Source organism: Dama dama, chromosome 15 (assembly GCF_033118175.1).
Source record: "Dama dama isolate Ldn47 chromosome 15, ASM3311817v1, whole genome shotgun sequence".
In the NCBI taxonomy this organism is placed as follows: domain Eukaryota; kingdom Metazoa; phylum Chordata; class Mammalia; order Artiodactyla; family Cervidae; genus Dama; species Dama dama.
In genome coordinates this window covers 10,763,923-10,782,554 of record NC_083695.1, presented here as the reverse complement: position 1 = coordinate 10,782,554, position 18,632 = coordinate 10,763,923, and the positions used below count along the sequence as shown (strand labels likewise).

The 18,632-nt window shown below is 42.5% G+C and overlaps 1 protein-coding gene across 2 annotated transcripts in view; it reads right to left on the bottom strand.

Annotated features, from left to right (window-relative positions):
* The window catches only part of TARBP1 (TAR (HIV-1) RNA binding protein 1), a 62,021-nt gene that overhangs the window by 2,326 nt on the left and 41,063 nt on the right, over positions 1 to 18,632 (bottom strand). Inside the window, exons 18-27 of one of the 2 annotated variants that reach the window (XM_061161464.1) lie at positions 17,207 to 17,388; positions 16,958 to 17,029; positions 15,559 to 15,679; positions 14,719 to 14,829; positions 13,903 to 14,052; positions 12,031 to 12,117; positions 9,205 to 9,401; positions 7,500 to 7,581; positions 5,384 to 5,555; positions 790 to 981 (exon numbers count right to left, since the gene is read on the bottom strand). In XM_061161464.1, coding sequence (XP_061017447.1) covers positions 790 to 981; positions 5,384 to 5,555; positions 7,500 to 7,581; positions 9,205 to 9,401; positions 12,031 to 12,117; positions 13,903 to 14,052; positions 14,719 to 14,829; positions 15,559 to 15,679; positions 16,958 to 17,029; positions 17,207 to 17,388 — 1,366 coding nt within the window. Of the gene's footprint in view, positions 1 to 789; positions 982 to 5,383; positions 5,556 to 7,199; positions 7,298 to 7,499; positions 7,582 to 9,204; positions 9,402 to 12,030; positions 12,118 to 13,902; positions 14,053 to 14,718; positions 14,830 to 15,558; positions 15,680 to 16,957; positions 17,030 to 17,206; positions 17,389 to 18,632 lie in introns of those variants that run through there. The other variant, XR_009696043.1, reaches the window with a different exon arrangement.

Below are 18,632 nucleotides of genomic sequence, written 5' to 3'. Positions count from 1 at the left end.
GGGATTAGGGCCGCGGCCCCGAACACCTCACAGGTCCGGCACAGCCCTGCGCGGGACACGCGGGGATTAGGGCCGCGGCCCCGAACACCTCACAGGGCCGGCACAGCCCTGCGGGACACGCGGGGATTAGGGCCGCGGCCCCGAACACCTCACAGGGCCGGCACAGCCCTGCGCGGGACACGCGGGGATTAGGGCCGCGGCCCCGAACACCTCACAGGGCCGGCACAGCCCTGCGGGACACGCGGGGATTAGGACCGCGGCCCCGAACACCTCACAGGGCCGGCACAGCCCTGCGGGACACGCGGGGATTAGGGCCGCGGCCCCGAACACCTCACAGGGCCGGCACAGCCCTGCGCGGGACACGCGGGGATTAGGGCCGCGGCCCCGAACACCTCACAGGGCCGGCACAGCCCTGCGGGACACGCGGGGATTAGGGCCGCGGCCCTGAACACCTCACAGGTCCGGCACAGCCCTGCGGGACACGCGGGGATTAGGGCCGCGGCCCCGAACACCTCACAGGGCCGGCACAGCCCTGCGGGACACGCGGGGATTACCAGTGCCGCGGCCCCGAACACCCCACAGGGCCGGCACAGCCCTGCGGGACACGCGGGGATTACCAGCGCCAGCCTAAGGCCACGCCCACCAGGTCCTGGGCGTTCCTCTGAGAGAGAGGAATTCCACCTGGAGAAGGTGGAATGTGGACAAGACGCCCCAAATGGCACTGGGTTGAGTATAGATTTTCAGGATCAAAAGACTGTAAGCAAGCCCCCCGGAAAACTGTCATTTTACCTCCTAAATTGGTTGGTTTATCAATGAGTGAGGCCACTACAATCAGTCTGCTGATTGACTTTCCAAGTTTGGCAGCACGATCCTGAAATACCAGCTCCAGGTCAAAGTCTGGAACATGGTTCTTCCACGGGATAATCTTCTTCTGAACATCAGTCCACTCTGACTGGTTATCTGCTTCACCTGAGTTGGAACCTGGGAAGGAAAAAGAAAATATAAAGCTCTATTCATTTAATGCATATATATGTGTGTATATGTATATATATAAGATTTATTTGTTTTTGGCTGTGCTGGGAACTTTGGTTGCTACACACAGGCTTTCTCTGGTTGTGCTGAGCAGGGGCTCTTCCCGCCGCGGTGCGCGGGCTCCACATCGCGCCGGCTTCAGCAGCTGCGGCTCTCAGGCTCTAGAGCGCAGGCTCAGTAGTCGTGGTGCAGGGACCGAGGCACACGAGATCTTCCTGGATCAGGGATCAAACCCGTGTCCCCCTGCATTGGCAGGAGGATTCTTAACCACTAGACCACCAGGAAAGTCTCATGTATATATTTTTAAGGGCTTAAATGAAGAGTTTAAAATGAGATTTTTAACTAAAGAACTTTAGCTGGATTCAGATACAATTGCCATTTTCAATAATAGTTTCAAATATTCAAATTAAACTCTACTAAGCAAAATACAATTTATGAAAGTAAAAGATGCACATTTTTTCCATGTTAGCATACCCAAGATTTGGAAGCATCTTAGAATCCATAAGGCCCACATCCATAGTTTGGTAGCATTTTTTCTTAGATGTACAGAAAATAATGCTGTATCCTGCTAATAGTGTTATTAGATTGGAATTTTCTGTAGGAATACTGTATTCCAGAAAACAACATAAACAGCTTATCTTATCTTACAAGTACTTGGGGGCCTTTTTCTAAAATAAGGACTATTCTTTGAAACAATTATCTCTTCACCAACTCGCTGAGCACACAGAACATACCGACCTGTCTAACTGTGTTCAGGACTGAGGTCCTCCTTCCAGGCTCTTCCTCAACCCTGGCCCCCTCTTAACCTGACTGAGCAGACGGGGGCACTGAGGTTCCTGGGGACGGAAGAGACCCGAACAGGACGGTGAGGCAGCCCTTCACTGACGGTGTCGCACACAGGGAGGCGTCACCAATGTGGGGAGGCAAAGAGCAAGACCCAAGGGGGCTCAAGGGAGCGGGGATTAGTCTGCAGAGCAGCGCGTGGGAAGCGCAGTGCAGGCTGTGGGCGTGGCATGCGCACACACGCAGATGCGGCAGGACAGGGCTCGTGACTCAGACCGGGAACTAAGGGCTTTGTTTATAACGATAAAGAATTCATTCTATAGACAGGAGGCAGTACAGGGTTTTAAGAAGAGCTTAACAGTACTGGTTTTGTGTTTTAGAAAAATCCTCAAAAGTGATGTGGAGGAGAAGTTGGGGATGGAAAACCATTGACAGGCTTTTGCACTAGCCCAGCAAAGACAAAAAGTCTCAATCAATGATGCAAGAGGGGCTGAAAAGGAAAGGCAGAGTTGCCAGCTCTTGTAATGGATAGACACGGCAAGAGAAACAGGAAAGAATGACTTCCGTGAGAGCCAGCAACCCCGCTGATAGAAAGGGAATACTGAGGAGCCGCCTCCGGGTGGAAAGCTAATGTGGGCTTGGATACGGAGTTTAAGGAGCTTACAGAAGAGCTGGTGCAAGCAGCCAGCAGGCTTAGGACACAGGCTGGGAGAGACAAAGATCTGAAAGTGCAGTTACACAGGTGGTGGTTTCCAGCTGTAAAAGAGTAAAAAATGTGCAAGGAGAGCAAACAGAATGGAAAGAAAAAATGAAGGCACCCAGGGGATCCTAGGATTTAAGTCTCAGCATAGAAAGAGAAGAGGAACTAAAAACCCTCTTGATGAAGGTGAAAGAGGAGAGTGAAAAAGCTGGCTTAAAACTCAACATTCAAAAAACTAAGAATATGGCATTTGGTCCCATCACTTCATGGCAAATAGATGTGGAAAGAATGGAAACAGTGACAGATTTTATTTTCTCAGGCTCCAAAACCACTGCAGATGGTGACTGCAGCCATGAAATCAAAAGACGCTTGCTCCTTGGAAGAAAAGCTATGATAAACCTAGACAGTGTATTAAAAAGCAGAGACATCACTTTGCCGACAGAGGTCCACACAGTCAAAGCTGTGGTTTTTTCCAGCAGTCATGTACGAATATGTGAGCTGGACCATAAAGAAGGCTGAGCACTGAAGAACTTATGCTTTCGAACTGTGGTGCTGGAAAAGACTCCTGAGAGTCCTGTGGACTGCAAGGAGATCAAATCAGTCAATCCTAAAGAAAATCAACTCTGAATATTCACTGAAAGGACTGATGCTGAAGCTCCAATACTTTGGCCACCTGACGTGACTCATTGGAAAAGACTCTGATGATGGGAAGGATTAAGGGCAGGAAGAGAAGGGGATGACAGGGAACGAGATGGTTGGATGGCATCACCGACTCAATGGAGTTTGAGCAAACTCAGGGAGATAGTGAAGAACAGGGAAGCCTGGCATGCTGCAGTCCATGGGGTTGCCAAGAGTGGGATATGACTTAGCAACTGAACAACATAGAAATCATATTGCAATATCTCTCTTTGCCCAAAACAAACAAAGACCTCTGCAGCCTTTTCCCATTCAGTAACTCCTCATCCCTCTCCACAGTGGACCTCGAATCAGATGTCAGGATGTGCTGTTGCCCCCTTCTCTCCTTCCCAGCAGGCTGTCCCTTCCACATGGAAATGGCTCGTCGCCCATCTTTTGCCCACAGATCTTCACATTCGCTGATCTCTGTTTTAGGGAGGCTCCTCCTCCAGGCTTTGCCTCAGCTGTTCCCACTTCCTGTCTGCCTCTGCTCAGCTTCAGCTCCTTGGTGCTGGTTTAGTCACTAAGTGTGTCCGACTCTTGCGACCCTATGGACTGTAGCCCGCCAGGCTCCTCTGTCCATGGGATTTTCCAGGCAAGAATACTGGAGTGGATTGCCATTTCCTTCTCCAGGGGATGTTCCCGACGCAGGAATCAAACCTGGGTCTCCTGCATTGCAGGCAGATTCTTTACTGACTGAGCTACGAGGGAAGCCCGAAAAAGGTCTTTTTAATCCTCTGTCATACCATTTCTTTACTCTGCTTTATTGTCTCCACAGTACTTTTTTGCTATGACATCTTATCCATTTGTGTAGGGTTGTGCTCATGTAGGAATTAAGTGCCCTGAGGGCAGAGCCTTTGTCTTAACTTTCAGCATGTAGCAGGCAATCAGTAAATCTTTGTAGACTGAGTAAATAAATTTAAGGTGATAGTATTAAAATGCATTCATGAACATCCACAGTATTTTATTAAACAATGCACATTCCCAGAACTGTCCTCCAGAGTTAAAATCTAAGGGCAGGAATCAAGAATCTGCACTTTTATTTTATTTTTTTTAAGAATCTGCACTTTTAACATGTTGTCCAAGAGATGCTTAAAAACACTAAAATTTTTAGAGAAGTATAAATTTAAGGGACAAGTGGGGGAGCTCAAGGAGAGGAAGAAAAGTCAGGCTGAGGAGGAAAATCAGGATAGCAGGAAACAAGCAAATGAATGCTACATAAAGTCAGGTATAGTAAAGAAGTAGACAAAGACAACTTCTGCTTTTCTGAAAGAAGCTGCAGGGATGGTTCTGGGTTAGGGGAAGTGAAGAGGACAATGTGAGTGGCAGAAATGCTGAGAATACAGATCACTACTACACATTTCTTAAGGTTCATTGTGGTTTTAAAAATGGGTGGAGGACTTGATCCTAGGTTTTGGGAGGGCAAGCTTGACTGAGGGGAAGAAGGAACAGAAGGTGATCATCAAGGAAAGGCAGGTCCTAGAGAAAGCTGCAAGGAAGCGGGGCAAGGATAAGGGCTGGAGCCTAGGGGAAGATGTAAGAGATAAGTGATGTCCAGCCAGAAGGAGCGAGAATGGGAATGCAGAGCTCGGCTTCATTCCCAAACGGGACAAGGAAAGAGACTGCTTAATTTGGCCCTTAAAAAAAAAAAATCTCTGTTTTCAGAAATATATAGTAGAAGGCAAAGAAGAGAGAAGCCTTTAGCTTTACATAGTAAAACAGATGAGGCTCTCTTTGGCTTTGAAGAGCAAAACCAACTGACACTGGCTAGATTAAAGTACTAGTCAGGGGACTTCCTTGGTGGTCCAGTGGTTAAGAATCCACCTTCCAATGCAGAGGACGTGGGTTTGATCCCTGGTTGGGGAACTAAGATACACATGCCTCTGGACACCTAACCCCTGTAAGCCACAACTAGAGAGAAAGCCTGAGTGCTGCAAAGAAGACCCAGTAAAGCCCAAAATAATAATAATAAATAATTTTAAAAGCCTACTTCTAAAGTAAATGAATAAATAATACCGTACTTCTAAAAGCAGAAGTACTAGTCAGAGTGACACCACACTTTCTGTCTTTTCTCTCACAGGAGGAGCTGAGGTCATCACATCAGTGAAAAAGTAATCAACTATCTTTTCTAAGTAACATAAATCAGTGAGCCTGATCAGACAACAGGGGGAAAAAGAAAACAAAAATCCTTACCTGTGTCCTGCTGGGACCAGTCACTTGGTTTTAGTTCACACAGCTGAGTTGTAGAAAGGTACCACTGAAATCCTGCATCTAAAGGAATGTCAGTGAACCTGGTAAATTTACCAATGGCAATCCATTCATCCTCAATAAGGCCGGAGAGGCGTGGAAGGATGTAAAATATCGTCTGAAAGGAGAATTGTAAAATCTAAAATTTTTGCCCCTTAAAAATAATAAAGAAATACATGATAACATGTTTAAAGTACAACTTACTATTACTGACATATTCTCCCAAACTATCATGCCTGATCAGATTACATACTTTCATTTACATCTTGTAGCAACTGTCTTATCTAAATTTATTATCTTCTCTAAGAAATTAAGGGGCTGACTTGGAAATCCTTGAGAGAAGGCAGATCTTCCACTCCAGTATTTCTTACTGTATGTACTACATACCATGCCATTAACACAAGCAAAAAGTGTTTGGGAACTGATTGGCATTAGTGTTGGGCACTGTTTATCGACAAATACCTCCATAAGCAAACAAATTCAAGGTCCTGTGATGCCAGATCTTTACCCTCACTGTCATTATACAGGTTTGGAGTCTAGATTTGCATCAACTGTATCTTAGCTGTGTGATGTCAGATAAGCCATTAGTCTTTCTTAGCTTCAACTTCCTCATTGATAAAATGAGGGTAAAATCAGGTTAAAACAGCACATGGAAGTGATTTGTAAATTACACCGTGTAAACAGCAGTTATTCATTCATTACATAACAATCCTCCTTCCCTTTTCTTACCTATGACAAGAAAAGTGAGATGCAGAAATCCTCACAGGTGACAAGGCACGTAAGAAGCAGAAGCACAACAGGCAATTTAAAAATGAAGTAACAAACGTGCAAGTCTTCATAACAGCATTTAGAATGAATACGGTTTTCCTTGTTAGCAATGTTCGTGCAAGCTTAAACTAGCTTGGATGCAACTAAGTGTTCATTAAGTAGCTACTAAGCATAGCTCCAAATGTATAAAGAGACAGTTCTCATGAGCCATTATTTTATTTACACGTACACAGTTATGGTTCAAAAAATTAATGGACAATAAAATATATTAAATATATGAGGGTGAGGCAGTCAAAGTCAGGATGAAGGAAGAGGGGAAGCAAGAGACTTACTCCTGCTGGAGAAGTGAATAGAAAAGTCTGACTTAGCACTACAAAGTTATTAAGAGTCCTTCAGAAAGATGTCAAACAAAGCATTCTGGGCACTAAAGGACACAGAACAGAGCATGTTAAAATATTTGAAAACTCCTAAATAATTTTTGCAATGAAGCAACAGAAACCGCACAATAATGTTCTATGATGAATATCTCACAATAAACAAATCTCTGTATTTCTTTTAAAAAGGCCAGCTTATTAGTAATCCACACACAAAGGTAACCCAACAGCAACAACAAAAACTCTTATGCACAGTAGCTTATGTTACTGATACTTCCAAGTTCCCTAGAGGATAGGTCCCAGGTCGTGTGTGTGTGTGTGTGTATTTAAATTTAGGTCACACAGTTAAAAAATCAAAGGCAGAACATTATCGTTACAGTTGAAAAAGGAACAAAGTAGTAATCATTTACATAAATTTTAATAATCTATATATTGTTAATTCATATGCTTACTGTAATAAATAAGTTTATGGTTCTTAAAATTACATAAGCACATTATCTATTACGATCAGTGAGGTGATGGATCATTTGCTATACAATTTCTAGAACCTAAAATACACACTTAAAAGAGTAGATCTTTTTGATCTTTCATAACAATGGGCTTCATACAACAAATCTCACCTGCACAAATGTTTTCACTCATTTCCTTTTAATGTGAGAACAGATTTCTGTTCAGAGTTAAATATTCCCCCTTCCAGGGTTTACAAGCCAGACCCTGCCTGAGAAACAGAAAGTGAAAGTGACTAGCCAATTTTCACTGCTGAAGAGCGAAGCCGAGCCAGCCCTCTGCACGCGGTGGCAAAGACAGACCGAGAACTTCACAATGGGAGGCAGCGCTGCAGGGACAGTTAGCCTCATTAGATAAGGATGCGTCAGGGCTAAAGCACGGAGGAAAATTCACACATGCTCCTCTCTGCTCACCTCCAGACAGTAATCCTTTAGCGGGTGGAACGCTGTGAAAAAGAAATGCTCCTGAATGCGTTGCCAGTTCTTCTTCGCGCTCCTAAGGGTTAAAAACACATCTGAGGAACAGAAGTAGTGAATCTACTCTGCTAAGAGTGAAAACCAGTTAGGTCTTTTAAACAGGCACTGTGGAATTTAGAATGTGCAGAAAATCTGTGAATTTCGCCCCAAGATTTGTACACCTCTATCTTCAAGATTGAGTATCTTTTAACAGCTGATCCTAAATGCGACATTTTGAAATAAAAACTGAAAAACAGACAAAGAAATTAAATACCTCTCTCCCAGTCCTACAACAACAATTCAACAAGAATGAAAACCAGGTCTCCACTCCCTCAAAGAGATGGTGGTCAGTGACTGGAAAATCATGTAACAACAGCTACCCCAGGTACACCTCACATGCCCGGGGAAAAAGAATCCTAAAAGGGAACTGTGTGAGCAAGCTAGGCTGGGAGTCTCACATCTCCCTCTGGCCATAGAGGCTTTTAAAGTTTTTTCCACGAGAGAAAATCATTACATAGGTCACTTTTTCTACTCTGAAGATTCATGACAGGCAGCCAAATAGCAGCAGTGTTCATAAGTCAAACAGAAGTAATACAAAGGTTTAAATTCTTAACTTTAACAAGCACACACACAATACAACAAAAAACCAAAAATCTGACAAGGCTGAAAAGGCAAAAGAGGTAAGAAAAAAATTATAAAACATGGCCATCAGAAGGTTTTGGGTTAAATTCATGATCAACAACCCCCAAGCTAGAGCAGGAATTTCAAGATGACTTCTCCACTCCCACCAATGTACCTTCTTCACCCCTGAGTTCCTGTCCCTCCTGTCACTGGGGACCAGGCCTCAACATCAGTGGGCTAACAAACAGGAGACCTGAGATGAGAGATCAGCCCCCTCCTTACACAGCTGGTGGCTTTGCCCCTTGGCTTTCCAAAGCCTCTTCAAAGGATAACATCCCAATACGTGTCCAAGCTCCCATCCCCTGGGTTCTGCTCTGCACTGTGCGCCCCTCCCAACTCCATCCACTGCAGCAGTGTCGTATCTGTTTGATATCAATCATCTGAGCAGGATTCTATTTGGGGAACCGAGTTCTCTTAGAAAAGAAAAAGGAAAAGCTCCCAGCTTTGACGGGGACACTGTAGGGGTGACGAGCACATGGCTTTAAAGTCAGATCGTCCTGCTTCTCAGTGGTTCTTTGACAGTAGAGGATGCTAGCGTTCAGCTGCACTGAAGGGAAACATCTCAAGATAAAGATCAAGAGTTTAAAATGGCAAAAAATGTCAATGATGGAGCTGATAGCACTTAGAACTGTAATTAAACTGCACATCAAATAGCAAGCAGCTTAAATGCTCCCTGACCCAGGCTCCGCACACCACAGCTTGTGATGTGCTTAAGAGAAGCTGCTGCGGCCGGGCACCCCCGACGCCTCTCCACACGCTCCGCTGGACCGGGCACCCCCGACACCTCCCCACACGCTCCGCTGGACCGGGCACCCCCGACACCTCCCCACACGCTCCACTGGACCAGGCACCCCCGACACCCCCACACGCTCCGCTGGACCGGGCACCCCCGACACCTCTCCACACGCTCTGCTGGACCGGGCACCCCCAACACCTCTCCACATGCTCTGCTGGACCAGGGGAAAGGCCAAGGCCTGCTTACCCTGCTCCGTGCATGTTTTCCACTTGACTCAGACTGGATTCAATAACAGAAGTTAAAGCCTCAAGTTCTTCAACACGTAATCCCTTACACATGCTCCAGATTTTCTTCAGAGCGACTAACGCGTACAGTCGAATGCTAAAATTGTGATTGAAGCACCACTGCAGCACGACAATAAGGGCTTGCTTCAGAATTAGTTTCTGAAAAGAAAGAATCATTCTTCATATGTAAACCAGGACCATCTGATCCTCTCCTGTAGGACCAAACACAATCCTTCACTGGTTTTGCATCATCATTCTCAGACAGGTTAAAGATACACTGCCAGGGCCCTTTCCTCAAGAAGGAAAGTATCCTCCTAGCCCCTGAGTTCTTATTTATGATGCTGCCACACGTTTCCCCCATACACCAGTACCGAGGTCAACCTGAACAAAGCACTTTCATGCTAATTGTAATATAACCTGTATTTAAACAGTCTCCATCACTTATTACCTTACCATGGGCTGAAAAAGTTAGAAATATTCTTCAAGAGCTCTACTTCAGGTGAACTTGAAACTACTTCTAAGGCAAGCTATCCCATCAAAGTGCTGTTTTCCCTGATCTTTGGTCTGAACCACTCTGTTTTCCCTAATGGTGACTTTGGACCCACATAACATTGATTGGTGGCAGGAAAATTAAGAAGTGGGGAGAAGAACAGTAAGATAACTTAAACTTCGCTATAGTCTTTTTTAGTGAATTCACAGATTTTCCCATCTTCACAGCCTAGAGATTTTTATGCAATAATAGTCCCTAATCTGTAAACCACACAGTTCAACAGATACTGAATGGCAAAGGAAGTGATGTGAAATAATGTGGAAGCCAGATGGAGTCAAACATTTGATAAAGTACCAGGAGCTACCTTAATGTTCCTACCAAATGGCTCACCGGAAAATGCTCCTGGCCGCACCAGGGTAACAGCCCGGCAACAGTGCAGCTTTTTGTCTATCTTATTTCCCTCCACAGACTGTAAGCACATCTCCTCCCTGCACATATCTGAAGCAGAAGGATAACACACGACGGTATCTGATGCTAGAGTTTCTTACTCTTACCAGAAGGTGTTAGCACAAATTTTCACATGACTGCCATCTGGCTGCCAGACACAGTAACACACCACTGATTTTAAGATAGTACCATGGTTTTTCAGGTTAAAATGTGTTGGAGAGAGAGGTCTGGCTTAGGATTGACGAAAAAAGGTTAACAACGAACTTGACTGTTGCTGTGTTTAAAGATAATACTTTGAAAAAGTCTAGGAAACCTACTCCCAGACTATTTTTACCTCACTTTCAAACCTATACAAAATTTATTTCAGACAGTGGACTGCAGAACAACAGGGGTCTGAACTCTGCAGGTCCACTTACACGTGGCTTTTTTCACTAAATGCTGACTGCAGTGCTACCTGGTCAGCAGTTGGCTGAATCTGCAGATACAGTGAGTAACCTTGTATTATGGTGACTGTAAAGCTATATGTGGATTTGCTCCTGGGCAGACGGTCAGTGCCCCTAATTCCTGTGCAGACTGAGGGTCAACTGTATTTTCTCCCAGAGTTTACAACATTGCAGTGCATTCTCTGCAGATTCAATAATATAGAATCTTGCTCTAAATCTTAGTTAGTTAGTTCAGTTGCTCAGTCATGTCCGACTCTTTGGGACCCCATGGACTGCAGCACGCCAGGCTTCCCTATCCATCACCAACTCCTAGACCTTACTTAAACTCATGTCCATCGAGTCAGTGATACCATCCAACCATCTCATCCTCTGTCATCCCCTTCTCCTCCCACCTTCAATCTTTCAAGCATCGGGGTCTTTTCCAGTGAGTCAGTTCGTCACATCAGGTGGCCAAAGTATTGGAGTTTCAGCTTCAGCATCAATCGTTCCAATAGTTCCTAAAGACTATTCAGGACTGATTTCCTTTAAGATGGACTGGTTGGATCTCCTTGCAGTCCAAGGGACTCTCAAGAGTCTTCTCCAACACCACAGTTCAAAAGTATCAATTCTTTGGTGCTCAGCTTTCTTTATAGTCCAACTCTCACATCCATACATGACTACTGGAAAAGCCATAGCTTTGACTAAGATGGACCTTTGCTGGCAAAGTAGTGTCTCTGCTTTTTAACGTGCTGTCTAGATTGGTCATAGCTTTTGTTCCAAGGAGCAAGAGTCATCTCTCACTGTTTGCACTGTTTCCCCATTTATTTGCCATGAAGTGATGGGACCGGATGCCATGATCTTAAGTTTTCTGAACACTGAGTTTTAAGCCAACTTTAAATTTTACTGGCAGGCTTCCCTGAGTTCTTCACAGTTGCCACAGTGATGAACCAGAATTAGCTAGGATCTCTACTTATCTAGGGAAGATGCTCTAAACCTGAGAAAGATGGAAGAGCTGGCCTCACACTTTGAATAATGACAGCATTTCATATAAACCTTCAAGAACACAATGGCTTGTAAATACTCTAACCATAAGTTTCTTTGTACAAGCATTTGTTAAATAACTCCACTGGCTAAAGAACAGTTACATATAATGAGGGAAGTCTTATTTAAATAAGTTTACATAAATGCTTATATAAAATTAAGAATCCCACCATCACATGGGCTGAGGCAGACCTCAGTGTGTGTGTGCATGTGGGCAACACCTTACTACGCCTCTGTGTCAAAGTGCATCTGCCACTGGTAGGAGGGTGGAAGCAGAGAAGCTGCAAAACACACACAGAATGAGCCACATGAAAAAAGTCCACACAGATATACAAATTCCATTTTCATGGTCAAGCCTGAGCTCTTCTTATAAACAATTTATACTCACCTTTTCCAGAATATTTTCAGTAATGATGTCCAAATGTGACAAAACTGATAAAAACGTACAAATGCTTGTTTTAAGGTTTTCTTCACCCTGAAAATATATCAGATACACCAAACTGTCATTCACGGCTGCAGTGAGCCCATGTCCCTCAAGGCACCAGGCTGGATGCCATGGGGTTGGTGATGAGAGGCCAGCTCCTCTCTGATGCAGCCATAGCTTAGAGGGGGAACAGACGAGCACAAGCAAATACAGGACAGGGATAACCTAGAGCCAAATGCCCACAGGCGCAACCCTCAGCAGACACAGGGTCACTAGATACTCAACTGAGGACTAAGCACGGGTGGAGGTGAGGGTTAGCTCACTGGAGAGTCGGAAGGGCGGGTGTGGCATGGGACGCAGGAAGGAAAGGGAACAAGTGCAAATGAAGAAGACACTCAAAGGCTCAGGCAAACAGAAGGCAAAGGTCCCCAAGTAGAGGGGGAGCAGCAAACGTTAAACATGGGACTGTGCAGGTGCTTTAAAAAGTCACGAGGAAAAACTGCTTGTAAAAGTATTAAACCGGAATTTGGAAACCTTCTCGGTAAGTGATTTGGAATTACACATTATTTTAGTAATTAAAAAACTGACAAATGCCAGGTAGACTGGAGACTATAGACACTACAGTTCAGAAACTGCTCCAAGAGGAACATTTGATGATTAATCCCTTTATGTAACGCGTAGTTACTGAATGTTTTGCATGGACCAGTAACTGTTGCAGAAAGAGGAGAAAACAACAATAGGTAAGATTCTTGCCTACATGGAGATGGAGGAAAGATAAAATCCAATCAAACAATAAATTAAAATTCCCATTATAACAAGAACTATTTCTGAGCTACAAAAACCCACACTAAGGAGATCCAAACTACTCAGGAAGATAGCTTCCTTTAAGAAAAGACCAAGGCACACATGAACTTCAATCTGGAAAACTCCACTGTGCAGGCAAAGATGATTAAGAAGCCCATTTCAGGCCAGAGCACAGTACAAACAGCCTGGTGATGAGCAGGAAAGATACTCAGGTGATGAGAGGGGTACTCAGTCACCTGGGGGTCCCCAGTGAAACAAGCTTCCCCACACTCATGCCCTAACCCAGACCTGTCCCCAGTTGGGGGCTTGGTCGCGCATCTGCTCTGGGCTAACGAGCCATGAGAAAGCAGAATGTGATCAGAGGCTGGGAAGCGTGAGAACACCTAGACGCATCCTCCTGAAATGCTCATTCTTGGAACCTTGTGCACCAGAGGCCTGGCCTCCCAGCTGGAGACGCGTTGAGATAGGGGTGCCTGGCACCTCGGCTGGCCCCACAGCTGCAGCCGAAGTGAAAACACATGGGGGAGGAGGCCTTTGCAGCCCCCAGCCCAGCAGACACCACATGCAGAATCACCCCGCCTGGCATAACCAGGAAAAACAGCAGAGAGGTGATTACAGAAGACGAATGGAAGCTCACATCCTTACCAACAAGGGATGAGAAATCATTTGGTTAAGGAGAGACTGTGTACAGAAGGGAGACTCATTGTTCTTGTATCGAAGATCAAACAAAGACACTGCGTGGTAAATAAAAATATAGAAGGCAGCTATTCTCCCTCAATTTTTAACAACAGAAGCCTTTTCCATCTTTGTTTGTTGGAATACAAAAGCTCTCAAATAAAAATTATGCTTTACTCAAGATAAATGCCAGAGCTTTCTGTCTCCTAAATTAATTCAAATCCTGCAAACACAATTCAGGATGTCAGTATATTAGGGGCAGGGCAACAGAAAAAAATCTATAAAGTGAAACAATCTCCCAAAATAGCCCAAATCTTTTTTTCATTAAAAAAACATGAAAACAATTCCTCTACTTACATAAGAAAAGCAGTTCCAGAACTTTGGAAGAAATTGAGGGAATTTATGAAGAATCAGTATAATAATCCATTCTATAAAATATTTTATGGATGCCTGATTATTGATGAAGCCAGCCTGGAAAATCTTGTCAATAATTTTATTCAAGAAATTCTGAGAAAAATAAAGTTGACAAATTAGACTGTTATCATTATTAATTTTAAAATCTGAGCTATAATTAACATATAACAAGGTGAAGGTTTACAGAATGTTGATGCAATGTGTTTATTTACCGCAGTATGACCATCAACTCCGCAGCATTAGCTAATGCCTCTATCATGTCACATAATAATTTCTTTTTTTGTGATGGGAACAATTCAAATCTAGTCTCTTATCAACTTGGAAATGGCTATTAATTTTTTTTTTGGCCATGCTGCATGGGTTGTGCGTTCTCAGTTCCCTGAACAAGGATTAAATCCAGGCCACAGCAATGAAAATCTGAAGTCCTAACCACTGTGACTGGCTATTAATTTTAATTAAGAAAGAGTCACTATTTAAAAAAAAAAAACAGCTTAAAGTTGTATTGTGGCATGAATATATGTTAAAATGTTATAATAAAATACTAATGGAAAAATATATTAAGTGGGACCATTTAAATCAGTTTCCAATTTACTTCCATAACACCTAACTGTCTTAATAATCTATTAAAAAACTTCTGAATAACGTTAAGAACTGAAATACACATTTTAAGCAGATTACTTTCTCAGTTTTAAAGAAGCATATAACAGCTTCCATATGAAAACATTATGCTTAAAGGTACAAATATAATTAATGTTATACCTGATCAAATTTGGGGAAAAGTACAAGCAGAATCTGCCATATTCGGTTTTTCACTCTGTGCTGCTGAGAGTTCACATAGTATCGAGTTCTTGATTTGGACACCAATTCATCCTGGGAGGGAAGGAGAGAGGGATCAGTGTTAAAATACCTACTGAATTTTTGAGTAATGAAAACAAAATCAATGACAACTTCGAGTTTAAAAGGTATAAACTGGGCATAGAAGCCTATTATTTGAAAGGTAGAAGGATAAAAAAGACACTTTCTTATGACACTTTTATTTTGTTTTACGACATTTTTTAAAGTTTCCTTTCAAAACAATGAATTTACCTGCTTTTGTTTTTTTAAACTTATCTTCTTTTAAAATTAGAAAAGGAACCATACACCTGTGCTTAATATGAAAAGTACTTGGAAATATACTTCTCTTTCCTTGTGCCCAGTTAATGGAGATGTGGGGTCACGTGGGTGAGAAGAGACTGGGATGTTAGCCATATACTGAAAGTATTAGCTGCTTAGTCGTGTCTGACTCTTTGCGACCCCATGGACTGTAGCCCCCCAGGCTCTTCTGTCCATGGGCTTCTCCAGGCCCCTTGACTACGTACGTCTGGAATAATGGGACCTGCAGTTTGACACAAACAGCCCTAAGACAGGAGTAAACGAACAGGGCAATGACAACACGAGACACAGGAGAACAGCAGTACCACGCCCTCTGCGTCATCGGCGCTCTCTCCTGCTTTAATGGTCCGTGTTGTCTGAACACAAATGCTAGGGTTACCTCTGTTATGTCACTGCCAGCGCTTTAGGTAAGTTAAGATACTCTAAGATAAAATAAAGCATATTCACTTTATCCAATAGCTTGATTGCAAGATCTTCCATGAACAACTTATGAGACATATTTGAGCCATCTAATAAACACAGGAATTTGACAGCACAAACTCTCACATAATGGTCTTCTCTTTTGGTACTAAAAAATATAAAATGATAGATGATGTTAATACATCTTCAAAAAAAAAAAAAAAAACATGTAAGATGTTAGTTTTGAAATATCAAAACTTTAAGTAGCTTCATATTTAATGACAATTTAGGATAAACGTTTAGGATAAATTTAAATTTAGGGTAGACAGTGGAAGATAAACAAAATACATCAACAGGAGCGCCTGTACAAAAAGTCTGAAAGAACCCAAATTTACCCAGACTTCTGGTAAAACAATGCCCACACTGATACTGGGTCAATAACATCTTATCTGTGGACAAAAGAGAACACAGCTCACGACACGCTCCTGGAGGACCACAGACGCCTCCTGCCCAGAGGCCAGAACACACGTCAGCACCTCAGTGCACATTGGCATCTTGCTGCTCTCACTGCGCACCGTGAATGCTCGTCTTAAGTGACGGGCCAACTCAGGAAGCACTGTGTGTGCTGAGCATCCCCGCATTTTCAGAATCCAGATGTAGAAAGATAAATTCACTCAAATTGTTAGTAAGTATTTCCAAGTTCATTAAAACTGTTGTAATGTGAACAAATGTTATTTTAAACTAATTACGTCTGTCTGGTAGAAATCAAAATATTTTGGAACCATCAACTGAAAAATTTTACTTATTGTTATACTAAACCAGCCAAGAAAACAAAAAATTTATTAAGACAATGAGCAATGACAAATGTATATATTTAATGAGTGGCAGATGGTTTAAAACATAGGTGTGACTCTGAGAATAATTAACACATTTGATAACTAGACACAATTATCATTTATTGTCCTAAACTCTAAACTCATGACAATACTATTTATAAATACCTACACACACAAAGTTTTGAAAATTATGTGAGAAAATAAAAACTTTTTAAAAACTTCAATGATTTCAGCAGTTAGATCATAGGTTTATCCCAGACATCAAAACTTTAGAGTCTATTCCAACTAATTTTATTTTTGTGTGAGCAGAGGGACTGTTAAATAGTGATTTTTAACCAAAAAAGAATAAACTTGTGCTCTGATGATCACTCCTTCACCCAGAAAAAGAAGAAGAATAGGGACTGTATGCTTCCCATAGTTATTTCCTTATTTATGCTGGACTTCTGCACAAATTTTTGTAAACAGTGACAGATCTGAAGAAAATATATTAGCAAAGGAATATAATTTCTAACAACTGTGAAGGCTCATGCAATATCTTACACAGAACATCTCTCGTGTCATATTTTGAATATTCCATTTATATCAAGATGTGGAAGACCCATCACACTTACTTTTCAATAACAACATTTGCTGCGCACTCATGTCCAAGATTTTCTATGAACGTCTGTACATCCTGAATAAGCCTTTCCATAAAAAAACATGCAACAAAGAACAAGTTTTAGAGGAAAAAAATTAAAGTCCCAAATAAAAAGTTAAATAATAGTTTTCTAATTGAAAATCTTAATATAAAGGCACAATTCTACTCAAATGGACACTTAATATAAAAAATTATGAGAGGTTGCAATAATGGCATCTTTTACCTTTGATCACGCCGAAACACTGTTCCAAATATACATGCCTCAAGGACAAGTTCACTGTAATTTTTAGCAATTGATAAAGACACATTTGAAGCAGAAACTACCCAAGATCTGCAGCAATAACTTATCAGTATATTGAAGACTCCAGTTTTTATAGCAGACATTTCAATTATACTGTACATAATCTGGAATGAAATACAATAGTTATTTTATCATTTGACCAATTAAGTTTTTCCTTTTTAATCTGTGCTGTCAAAACTTGTTACTTGAATGGCTTCAAATGATAGTTTTAACATAACCATAAATAGTCTAAAAAATTAAAAACTCTTTTATCATTTGAAAGATGAAAACCAATTACAGAATGCTAACTTTTCATTTCTTAATACTAAAAATAAATGAAATGTTATTGATACTGATTTCACCCAGAACTTTCCCAGAGCAACAACTGTCCAAAGTGAATAGAATGAAAGGCAGAAAAAACAGCTCACCCTTGACATGTTCAGTTTTCTTCGCACTTGCCAGAGGCTTCCCTTCCCCCAAAGCAAAAGCAGCCACCGTCTCTAAGTGTGTACCGTGTGGCAGGAAAGGACAGAAGCGGCACAGTGACGGCAGGGCAATATACAGGCTTATTTTCCATCGCATCCCCTTTGGATTGGGAGCGTAGGTGCATCCCAGGCATGATGCAGTCCCCTCCCGTGCATCAGTGATTGTAAACACAAATGGCTCCAGAAACCAGAAAGACCTTTCAATAAGGTTATATTCAAAGAAATATTTCTTTGCACAAGAAAAGCAGTGGCGCAGATGCACTGACAAATGGCACCTGAATTTGCCCTCAGGGTCCAGAAGAAATCAAGCCGAGGTTGGAGTGAAGCAGCAGAAAGGGTGTGCCCACCTGCAGGAGTCAAGTACGAGGCACCGCCCAGCCGCTGCTCTCACACAGAAATGACCAGAGCTGGCCAATCATGCAATTTTCCAAGAGAAGAAGAAATAGAGATTTTTGTGCAAATTTCCCAATTCTTAAAAGCTGGAAACTATTTAAAAATTTTTAACTTGATTAGAGAAACCAAATTATTTGGAAGGCAGATATGGTTCATGGGCTACCATTTTGCACCTACGCCTTTACATCTAACAGATTTTCTTGTTCTTGCTTATGACACTAAAGAAGGTTCAAAATGTTTACTGACTGAATGAAAAAATAACAACAAACTAATACGGAGTTACAAATACAACTCTCCTCTTCCTCATGTGCTACAAGCCACACAAACTAAAATGAAAACAAAAAAGTTCCCTCTTTTCTCTAAAGTAATTAGATTCATAGAAACTGAAAGTAGAATGGTGGCTTGCCAGGGGCGTGGGGGAGGGATGGGTGGTGGTGGGGAGGGATGTTTAATGGGGACAGAGATTCAGTTCCACAAGATTAAAAAGTTCT